The sequence below is a fragment of the Sceloporus occidentalis genome, unplaced genomic scaffold (genome assembly GCF_023333645.1).
Source record: "Sceloporus occidentalis isolate IW3139 unplaced genomic scaffold, rSceOcc1.0.p SCAF_5, whole genome shotgun sequence".
Lineage (NCBI taxonomy): Eukaryota > Metazoa > Chordata > Lepidosauria > Squamata > Phrynosomatidae > Sceloporus > Sceloporus occidentalis.
Window position 1 is genome coordinate 25,668,543 of NW_028316985.1, and position 12,392 is coordinate 25,680,934.

At 39.7% G+C, this 12,392-nt stretch overlaps 1 protein-coding gene across 2 annotated transcripts in view; it reads right to left on the reverse strand.

The window, feature by feature from the left end:
• KIAA1549 (KIAA1549 ortholog) overlaps positions 1–12,392 on the reverse strand; it is a 165,080-nt gene that overhangs the window by 74,953 nt on the left and 77,735 nt on the right. For both annotated transcript variants that reach the window (XM_089527932.1, XM_089527931.1), the window contains exon 2: positions 440–3,166. In XM_089527932.1, the coding sequence (XP_089384058.1) occupies positions 440–3,166 (2,727 nt within the window). The remainder of the gene's footprint in view (positions 1–439; positions 3,167–12,392) is intronic.

Sequence of the window (12,392 nt, forward strand, 5' to 3'; positions counted from 1 at the left end):
AAATATATGAATCACAAATCAATATTTAAAATCTTAAAAATAAAATAGGGCTAAAAGACATTGGTCAAGGCCCCATACGTGAGTCAAAAACTTCAGAATCAACCAATAGCACTGATACATGGGGGATTGACCAGTCAAGCAATTTGACCCTAGCATAAAATGCAATGGCCAATGCTACTTATCTATTCCCTTCTCTCACACTAATTCATCTGTGTCACTTCCAATTTGAAACCAAGGACATCAGGGTTTCTCAGCTGAAGGTCAGGATATAAACATATTTCAAATATACTTTAAAAATCATTGTAGTTTGGGGAAAAACCTGTACTGCCATTCAGAACTGAGGCCACAACCACATTTTCCTTTATTTTATCAAAGTATGATTTTAATAAATAGCTTTTAACAAAAACAAAACACCCTTATTTACGAAGAAGAGTCTTACCAGCTGTCACCAAGTATTTATCAGGAACTGTGATATCACAAATGTAGGACTGTCTAGTTGTGGTAGCTGGAATGGTTGCCATTGTAACTTGTGGAATAGTACCCAAAGCAGAGGTTGAAGAGGATGCAGAAAAACCTGGTATAATGCTGGTAATTTCAGAATGGCCGGTTTTGCTAGCAGAAGTGCTAACAGTAGAGGTTGTCATGCTGGTAAATTCAGTTGTACTAGTTTGTGCTGGAATGGCAGATTCAACTGATGAAGGCATCACAGATGAAGACATCACTATAGGTACAGATGACGACAGTATACCCATTGATTCAGTTGAGGAGACACTCAGACTGCTCACATCAGTAGCCAATGGGGGGATATAAGGGGTGGCTGTAAAAAAATGTGTGTCAGCAGCTGACTCAGTGAAAGAGGAAACCAAACTGAGATTAGTAGTAGCACCAGTTTCCTCGACAGCAGCAGTAGCTGTATAGAAAGGGGATGCCAAGACAGTGGTTGTCTGCAGTAAGGAGAACCATGAGGTCACATGTGGTTCATCACCCAAGATATTGCTGGTGAAAACAGGCTCCAAAACAGAGGTGGGCAGCACCTGCATGGGGGCACTTGCATCAATGGCAAAGGACGATGATTCAAACTGAGAGGTAGCTTCTGAGAAAGCTGAGGTAAAGTGAAATTCAGATTCCATCACTAAGATTGATGATGGTTCCAGGAACATAGAGGAGTTCATATAGAAACTTGATGGCACTGTTGCAGAACTGTGTATGACTGGAATGGAAAATGAGCTTGCATTAAACAACAAAGATTGCCATGAAAAAGGCTGGGATGTCTCTATGTCTGTAACATCAACAGCTGGGAGCTCAGCAGAACCCCAAGTAGGAGAACTGTCAAGAAACACAGATGATGGAAGGAATGTAGGTGAAACGCGAGGTAAAAATGTTGATAAATCACTTGGCATTATCATGAAAGATGTGGCTGTTACAGATGACAAATGTGACAAGACATCTGGCTCAGAGGGAGAAAGTGTTAATGAAAGGCTGGATGGAATGGCTGATCTATATACAGCAGATTCTTCTGTGGGGAAACCCTCAACTGTTTTGCCGGGGAAATGTGTAGCCTCTGATGGCATAAATTCAGGTGTTTCCAACAGACTTGAAGTCATGATTGTCATGGATGGTGTGCTCACACTTTCAATGAAGGCAGATTCAGGAGAAACTGTGGCAACAGCGAATGGTACTTCTACAATATTAGACATTAATGTAACTGTCTTAGTCACAGACTTGGGGAAACTGACATAAGTGCTCTCCAGTGATATTACACCAGAAAACTGGGCATAAGGAGGGGAAATGGACGTAAATATTACGTTTTTAAGGCTATTTCCCATAGCATCTGACTTGGAGACTTCTGTAAACCTTGAGGAGAATGAAACAACTGGTCTTGAAGGAAAGGTAGTATCAAAGACTTCTAGAGGAGACTCCTGTACATCATATGGGTCACTAACTACTGATGTAACTGGAGTAACACCTTTTATTTCAGAGGTCATGAATGACAGAGTCTCAACATAATCACCTGAGCCAACATCAGTTTCTGATGGCTGCACTGAAAAAAATGGCTCTGAAGGAACTGAAGTGAAGTCACAGTATGAACATGAAGCATATGGTCTAGTGAAAGGCACTGGGCTTGTAGAGCCACTGAGGAGCTCAACTTGAGTTCTTACTTCTGAACTGCCATGTAAAACTGATGCTGCACTTCTGGAGGCTTTATGAGAAAACAATTCCTCACTGAAAATATTATTAGAAACAGTCAGTACTCTATCTGAGGGAGCAGAGAGAAAAACAAAAGGAACATGTGTTGAAAACATAACAGCCTCTGTGTTAACTAATGAAATAGGAGTATCCTTTAAAATGCTCAGAACAGACAAATTCCTTAAACTGAGAGTTCCTGTCACACTACTATTGATATTATAATGGATCTCAGTGTATGCATCAAGGTTTTTTGTTAAAACATCTGGTATAATCTGGGTATCCTCATTTAGCTGTGCCATAAATAGGGGTGAACTTTCCTCAGTAGTATCAGAAAGCAAAGATGTTGAGGACAGTGCATAAAAGGGGGAACTCTCCCTCTCTTTTCCAACTGTTTTATCCACCACTGCCATAGAATGTAAGTAAGTCAGGGATGTGAGCAAGTATCTGCTTGGAGTCAGAGTCACACTAGTCAAGTCAAAAGGCTTCAAATATGGCAAAGAATCATGGGGGGCAGAAGCAGCCCTTTGCAAAGTTGTTTGCAGTGTTTCCATGTAGTCAAGCAGTGAGGATTGAACAGATAATGAAGACGCTAACAATAGCGTTTGTAACGGTACTTTTGTTGGTTTCACTGGATAGGAACCTGAATGATAGTCCTCTGTAAAAGATTTTAATGAAGGAGTCTGTTGCGCATTTGGAAATGCGCTAATAAATCTATCATCACTTAAGACTGCCTCATTGCTTGTTACTGAAATATCCAATGCTTGTATGTTTTGTTCAGCTGAGATGGTACTTGTTCCTTCTTGGTTTGTAAAGGTCACCTCAGAAGATGAAGCAACAGATGATAAAAACCCCTCAGGAAACACATCATTTGCCTTGGACTCTATTGTGCTTTTTGTTAAGGCTTCATGCGTCATGTTGTTCATGATGCTTTGACTTGGAAAAAGAGATGAAATGTTCTGCTGCTCCAAATATATGTCATCTAAAATGGAAAGAGGAGAGAGTAAGTTAATCATGGTGTTAAATAAAATGAGTACTAGCATATATTCCTATATGATAGTTTATTGATTCAATGTGTCTTAAGCTAAGTCTGCAAAATTGCACGTGTATAAAGCTAAAATGGTAGAAGAATCATAGAGTTGGGAGTGACTACAAAAAATTTTTTTTTGAATAATTTGTGTGTTTGAGCATGAGTGCATGCATGTATTCCATATATATACTAGAACACTATCTGAAACCTATTGCAGGATGCAAAATTCCTGGGGCAGATCTTGAAGTTAAAAACCCATGTTTAGAAATGTCAGTGTGGAAAGGACTGCCTAAAGGTAGTATATTTGAGAAAACAACTGAATTAAGGGCACAATCAAAACTGGGAAAAACTGTAATATTTAAAACTATATCTATTTAATCCTTCTGCAGTTCAGATGCTTGCTGGGAATGAACTGACCAAGTTATCTCATCCATGAAAATAGCCGAATCCTAGCCTTGTTTTTTAATTAAAAATATGTTCCTTATAGCTTATAGCTGTAGATTCACAAACCAAGCCCAGAAAATAAAATGTTTTTCACTACTTTCTTTTCTTTCTTTCTTTCTTTCTTTCTTCCTTTCCTTTTTTTTTGGCATTTTAGATCTTCATAACAACTTTACTACAGTTCACACATGAATACTACCAACTATCAAGCTGAATGAAATGCGTGAAAGAACACTTTATACTAATGTAAAGTTTGCCTTCGTACGCAGGAAATTTGTGAAAAAGCAACACATTGAAATAGGAAAACAAAAAGCAAGTATGCATACAAGCATGACAACTGTATGTTTATGGCATGACAACTGATGAAATATGCAATATTTCAAAGCTGTTGTTTGTAACATTTATGTTGTTTTGGTATTGATACCATAGGCTGCCAAAAAGATATGGGTCGTAGAGCAAATCAAGCCTGGACTCTTACTAGAAGTAGAGCAAAATCTCTTACTAGAAGCCAAAATGAGTAGGCTGACACTATCACACTTTAGACACAGGAGAAGACATTATTCATTACAAAATACGATAATGTTTGGTAAAGTGGAAGGCAGTAGGAAAAAAGAAAGACTGCACTGGAGGTACATAGACTAGGTCAAGGAAGCTACGACCCTGAGCATGCAAGACCTCAGCAGGGCTCTTGATGATAGGGCATCTTGGAAATCTCTCATATATAGAATCATTATAAGTCAAAGCTAACTTGATGGAAGTTAATAACGAACGAATATAATGCCACAGGCTTTGTATGACAGAATCCATAACTATAATCTCAAATGTGGTTACACATGTTAATTCCAAAAAGATCCCAAGATTTGATTAATCTATTTTCCTTAATATATTAGAGGAAGTGTCCAAGATACAAAAAGTCACTTGTCTGCTTTTACTAAGACTTAAACCACAAGCCAAAAGCGGACATTGAAAGGTTAAGGAAATATGTACTGTACAACATTATTCCTATTCCCAAAGCCCAACAATTTAAAATCAATGAACGACAGCCATTTATTCTTGTGAGAAAGTGAACATTGGGCAGAGAGGATGATAAGGACTAAGCTAAACGTAAATGTAACCAAACATAAATGTAACCGAGTAGGAAACCTCTCTTTTGATTAACATAATGGCCTATAATTAAAGTACAATTGTCTCCCTATATCCTAGTAACCCAGTTATCTACAGGGAACTTTTCTGGCCCAGATTGTTAACAACTGTGTTGCAGTCAAAGAAAACAACAACCATCACCTGTGACTAATATTCAGTCTGTTCAATTCCACTGTAAATTTTGCTACTAATTATCCATTCTTTGTATTATGTTTCAAATTTGAGAAGGCAGTAGATGAATAAAAAGTGGCACAATCCCAAACCTGCAGGGCTATAACATGTGTTCCAGAGTGCAACACTAGGTACACTTGTCTGAGAGTAAGACCCAATGAACACAGTAAGATTTAAAAGTAGCAGTAAATTTACTCATCAAAACCTTTTCTTTGAGATGCCCATCTTTCCTAAATACTGACTTTTATGGCTAATTATAGTCTGTGACAGCATCACCTTCACCTGGTGTCACACATAATGCCTGGGCATTGCAACTCCTTCCCACCTAAAGCATCACAGACTGAGCTGTTGGGAGACCAGCAATGCTACTTCCAAATCTTGCTAAGTAGCAGCAAGGCTCCAGGTCTAGGAGGAAGTCATGACAGCTAGTCCAAATCTTGTGTTGGCCAAGAAGTCTCTTGAAACTTTTCATGATTTCAGTGGGTCTGTACAGCCCCCTCCCAACATCCCTGCCAGCAATTTTCAACCTGAAATAAGACTTATTCAAGTAGAGCAAATAAAACAAATTATGTGAGTTAAATCCTAATATATGTATTTTACTGTGAAATGTTGCTCATGATGGCACACTGTGCCCTGTGAAGGAGCTGAAAGTCAGCTGGTAGGCTCCAAAGGATTTTAAAAAACAAGAAAAAGGTTTATAAAGGAAGGCAAATAATAAACAAAGGTGCCAGTACCATGGATGAATAATTATGGAGTGAGTTAAGACACTGAGCTAGATGATGAAAACTGAGTTCTTTATTGATAGTACTGGAGTTGACCGATTTGTTGCCTTTGTCAAAGAATCATAGAATCATAGGGCTGGAAGCAGTCAAAAGGGCCTAGATAAATTAGAAAATTGGGTAGTAATTAATAAAATGAAATTCAATAGAAATAAATGTAAAATTCTACATTTATGCCACAAAAGCCAAATGCTCAGCCGTACTACAGTGGGACCTTGGTATCAGTGGACTTGCCATTCGCAGACTCAAGCATCCACAGATAGCAAGCCTGCATCATCCCCAATGATGATATGTGCATGCAGCCATGCTGCCATTAGGGACAATGGAATTTCTCCTGAAGTCTCTTGGTCCCTAATGATGGCGCAGCTGCCTGCAGACATCACCACTGGGGACAACAGAGGCTTACCTGAATTCCCATTTTCCCTAATGGAGGCATGGGCATGTTTACACACTTATCACTGGGGGCAGCGGGGGCTGTTCCTAATGGTGGTGTGGCCATGTGCATGCACCGCCACTGGGGACAATGGGACTTGAGCGTCCACAGATTTTGGTATCTGCAAAACAGATCCTCCATGGATACCAAGGTCCCACTGTATATAGAATTGTAGAATCATAGAGGTGGAAGAGACAACAAGAGCCATCTAGTCAACTCCCTGCCATGCAGGAAAACACAATCAAAGCATTCCTAACATTTGGCCATCCAGCCTCTGTTTAAAAAGCTCTAAAGAAGGAGGAGACTCCGCCATACTCTAAGACAGTGTATTTGACTGTCAAACATCTCTTATAATCAGAAACATATTTCTAACATTTAGGTGGAATCTCTTTTCCTGTAGCTTGAATCCATTGCTTCACGTCTTAGTCTCTGGAGCAGCAGAAAAAAGGCTTGCTTCTTCCTCAATATGACATATTTAAATATTTAAACAGGGCTATCATGCCACCCTTAACCTTCTCTTCCCCAGGCTAAACATACTCAGCTCCCTAAGTTGCTCTACATAGGGCATGGTTTCCAGTCCTTTCATCATTTTGGTCATCTTACCCTGGACTCGCTCCAGCTTATCAACATCCTTCTTGAATTGTATACATACTTCTTTTTATTTTCACTTCCTCCTTCAGCTTGCTGTGCAGAGACACTGGCTTTTTCAGATGTTTCCCATTTTTCTTCTTCCATGGGATTGCTTGTGATTACACGTTTTACACCTCCTCCTTCTGGAACTCCAGCCTTGCTAGGTGTCTTTTTCCTTTAGCATGTCCACCCATGGGATTCTACCCAGTATTTCTCTGAACTTGTTAAAATCAGCTTTCCTGAAATCCAAAGTCCATGTTTGATTATATTTTTCCCTGCCGTGTCTCACTATTACGAATTTAACCATTACACAGTCACCTCCTAAAGTATCAATTGCAGTGTGCCCGTGCCATATGCAGGCTTGTTATAGGCAGCTTCCAACTTACATGGAAGCCGATGGGGGAATGGGGCTCGAGCATACACACTTTTTGCCTTACGTGGGGGGGGGGGGGCGGTCCAGAACAGATCCTCCGGACTCTACTTTGATTCCATTGGCCAACTCCTCCCTATTAGTTGGGATCAAATCCAGGATTAATAATCCCCTTGTTCCTTTCTCTACCTTTTGAAATAAAAAATTATCAGCAACACATATCAGAAATTTGTTAGAGAGCCCATACTTAGCACAGTTAATATCCCAGCAGATATCAGATTATATGGGCAAATATAATCTTCCCATTATAAGTAGCTTTCTTCTCATAAATCCCATGCCCATCCACCATGGCCCCAATATGGCTCCTTTCTTCCACCCCTTTCTGCCTGTGTCAGCTCTTTTTATTTAGTTTTTAAAAAAAATCATGCTCATCAGGGCTACAGAAATGAATAACGTCATGTCTAGTTTGTCATTTAAATGTTGGGGAGGAGGGAGATTGGGAGGAGGCAGCCAACAGAGAATGCTGATCAGAAAGAAATACTGAAGCTAAGAACACAGCTCATCTTCACCAACCAGTTTATAGGAGCATAAAGAATGAATAGAATTTGCATTTTTTTTAAAAAAAATAATGCACATAACTTATTTTAAAAGGTCATGACATTTGCCATCTAATTTTAGCCAGCCTCTGGGATTCTCTCATTCTGTTTTGATAACATGCTCAAATGGGACATACAAAAGGAAACAGAGTTTTCCTTTTCTTATCATTTTTTTTTTTTTACAGAAAATGAAAATGTGCCTGGAGCGCACTCTTGTGATTTGACCAGTATTTGGCCTAATACATTAAAGCAGGTTTCAGCAGTGCTGTCACAGTGTTCTACTGGAAACAACCTCATCCACATTCATTTCTCATCTGATGTTTTAGCACCCTGGGCCGCTCACTCACACGCTTACATAAACAGCCTGAACTTCTGACTCTTAACAGAGTCTACATTCTCTGATTCAGGAAATTGACTAGGATCTCAGAACCCTGCTTTTCCCTTTCAGAGGCTGGAAATGTTGGTCTCATCTTGGGGGGGGACAGGACTACACATCCCAGAATCCTCCAGCCAGCACCAGCAGCAGCCATGCTTGAACAGGGATTGTGGGAGCTGTAGTAAAAAAACACCCAATAAATCATTTTATCTCTGCTTTTTTCATAGAGAGTTTTAAAACTCCATTTCCAGATTATTGTCTACAGGGCCACATATTGTTTCATGCCTTTTCATAACCAATATTTTAAGAACATTGTTATTTTTAAATGGATAAGACTGTAAAACAGGTGATGCTAGCTGAGGAATTAAAATTTGGACAAAGTAGGACACTCTTCCATGCCCAAACCTGGGTTTGTATGAAAGGAACTGTGAAACTGCTTGGAACAGATTAGCCAATCTAAATTTTGTGGTAAGAATGTTAATGAGGCCTCAGCTGAGAGATACTTTGGTGCTAGGGGCAGTAAAAGGCTGCACTCTTCTTGTTAGCCTTGGGGAAAATGTTCTTGTTATGACAGATGGCTATTAGGCGCATGAAATATAATAGCTTCTTATTTAGCAAGTGATGAGAAAGAGGGTGGGCAGGGTATCATGTGAATGCTTTCAACTATATCCACTCTTTGATGCTTTCAGAATGGTTCCCTTTTACTGGCTGCAGCCTATCCTTTACACTGAATTGCTTCAACCATCTCCAGTATGACCTTGGGGTTTAGGGTTTCCTGCAGCATCATTTCAATAATTTACCTGGCATGTAATAGAGCTTTGTTATATTGGAAAATTATTCTCCTTCAGCAAGTACAGAGAAACATCACTTCCCTCAACTTTCCCTCATTATTGTGCAACCCAAGTAGTTTGGGATGGGAATAAAATTCATATAATTTCTGTTCCCTTATGCTAATTTGTTAAAGAAAATGCTATCTGAATTTGAAACTATGGGGACTTCGAGGAAAAGGTTTGGTTCTAGTTATTAAGAGTCAACATTGGAACTTGTCTATAACAAGCCAATATTAAATTTGTAAGGTACTACATCTTGGCAAGAAAAATGAAAAGCACAAATATATGATGGGTGACACCTGGCAGGAAAGCAATACGTGTGAAAAGGACCTTTGGGTCTTAGTAGCCTATAAGTTGGATATGAGTCAAAAGTGTGATTTAGCAGCCAAAAAAAAAGCCTTTGTAATTCTAGACTGCTTCAATAGGAACACAGTGGCCAGAGCAAAGGAATTGATTGATTGATTGTCCTGCCTTCCTCCTAGTATGGGATTCAATGCAGCTTACAATCATTTAAAATCACAATGCAAAAAGTAGCAGAGCCACTAGCTTTGACTTGATTGCTTATTGTACTGTGCTGTAAGCTGCCTTGAATTCTGTGCTGGGAAGAAGGCAGAATATTAACCCCCCCCCCACACACACACACACAGCATTTCCTTGATCTGGGCATTATATGCTCCCATTGAAACAGCCTAGAAAGCTCACCTAGAATACTGTGTCTGCTAATGGACTCCACAGTTGAAGGAAGATATTGACAAACTGCAATGTTCTGGAATGTGTCCAGAAAAGGGCAATCAAGATGATCAAAAGTCTAGAAAAGCAAGTCGTTTGAGGATGACTTAGGTACATTTAGCTTGCAGAGTAGAAGACTGAGAGGTGACATGACAAACTGTCTTTAAACATTTAAAGGGCTACCATGTAGGAGATGAAGTAAATTGTTTTTGGCTGCTTTGGATTCAAATTGCAAGACGAGATTCCAACTGAAAATTAGAAAGGGCTTTTTTCCCGCCTCGCTCCAATGCAGGGAGAGGCAGGATACAAATAAATATTATTATTATTACTATTATTATTATTATTCGCTGTTGTGACAATAGAACAGATTGCTTCATGGGGTGCCTATAAACCAAGGTTAGTAGTGTATCTTTCAGAAGCCCTTTAATGCTGCATTCCTGCATAGCAGGGGTGTTAATAAATAATAATAATAATAATAATAATAATAATAATAATTTTATTTTTATACCGCTTTTCCAAAAGATCAAAGCGTGTACACAAAATTTAAAACGAGTTACAAACACATCATAAAATAGATAAAACCAATGGCCCTTACAGCTTCTTTCATCTCTAAGATTCTATTATTCTACTTCACCTGACATTCTCTCCTGTAACAGCCAGCAGTTTTCCAGAAGCTGGACTTGCCCTTCACCTGATCACAGACATTTTAAGTAGAAACATCAAAGATTGAACCTGGAAATTTCTCTATGCAGAGCACACTGGTGGTACATCAATGAAAGCTCTCTAACACTTCCACAAGATGGACACTTCTGGTGCCATCTCCGTTTTCCAGATATAACATATGTACAGTGCTGGTGAAAACTAGCGTGGCGTGGTAGTTTGAATATTGGACTAGCATTCTAGGAGATCAGGGTTTGAATCCTCGCTTGGACATGGAAACCTAATGTGTCACCTTGGGCATATTACACCCTCTCAGCTTCACAGAAAGGCAATGGCAAACCCACTCTGAAAATAAAGTTTGCCAAGAAAATTCCATGATATGTCCTTAGGGTTGGCATAAGTTGCAAACATCTTAAAGCCACACAACTACAATAACACAGTGCTGATGATATTTATTGGGGTGGGTGGGTGTTTTCATGGTATGAGGATGTCTTAAACAGATCTGCACTTGCTTCAGTTCCTCAAGCAATTGTATAGCAACAGCAATAGCAAGTACATTTCTATACCATTTATCAGTGCACTTAAGCACTCCTTAAGCCAGTGGTGGCGAGCCTATGGTACGAGTGCCAGAAGTGGCACTCAGAGCCCTCTCTGTGGGCACACACACCATCACCTCAGCACAGGGTTTGCCAGAGTTTGTTACTAGAAAGTCAGAGGGACATGGCACTTTGTGATAAATAAGTAAGTTTTGGGTTGCAGTTTGGGCACTCAGTCTCTAAGCAGTTTACAATGTGTAAATTAACTGCCCCCAACAATTTGGGTACTCATTTTAGTGACCTTGGAAGGATGTCAGGCTGAGTCGATCCTGAGCCCCTGGATGGGACTGAACTCACAACCTTGTAGCCATTTTCTTGCACTCAGGAGAACAGTGCAAAGGGTAAGCCAAACTCTTTCCCTGAATCCAAAATTTGGCATAACACCCTCATCCAGGGAAACCACTAAGAAATTGAGCTATGGTTTTGAGACAATGGTTAGCTTTACACAGGTCTGTTTTGGAAATTATAAAGAGTGTTTTTATTATTGAGATGGAAACATAGTGCACTTCAAGAGTTCTAGTTTGTCTGCTCCAGGAGATGGTGGTGTGCAACCTTAAGTAGACAGGATTGCAATTTCCCTAAATAATCAGGTTTCCTGTCTGCCGTTAAACAACTTTGAAGTACAGTCATATTCTGTTATGTCTTTGATTATTACACATAGATTTTGTACCAGCTGCAATATCAACTGGACAAAGACAGATGCCAGAAGTCTGGCAATGCTTATAATATAACACAGCCTTTTCTCAATCTGATGCCGTCAAATTTGTTAGATCAGACGTCCCATAACCCGTAGGCAACATGACCACTGCCCATAATCCTCAATCAACCTGAACATTCTTAAAAGCATGCATGAAATGAAAGTGCATTTCTCCCAATACATGTGTTTCTGTACACAGTTTCACCCATCATACACTATACTACAAGCAGTTTTCCTAATACAATGTATTTTAATATTATTTACACACATGTACACATTTTATGTGCACTTTCCCATATGTATGAATTTGGAATACAATTTTGAGTTAAAATTTGAAGAAATGTGAATTTTAAGGGATAACTGAATATCAATCCACATTGGTCCAAAAGTGCAATTTAGGTAAGGCCTCAAACAGACAGGCCAAAAAAAGCTGTCGGCTTGTGTTGGGGGCATGGCATTTACTCGACACATGTCCTGAATGCAGCCAGAAGCTGCATCAATCATCCCAACCTGGAAGAGCTGGGCCAAAAAGGAGTGGGAAAAACCGGTTGAGGACCATGGTGGGGCCAGGCATGTGTGGTTGTCACAGTCGCACAGTGATTAAGGCAGAAGCAGCCTTTGGCAACTCCTTTTGCCCCCATCTTACTTGACCCCAATGTTTACATATCAATGTGCCATCCCTATCTGGAGGGCACATACTTGGAGAAGATTCTATAATGCATTGTAC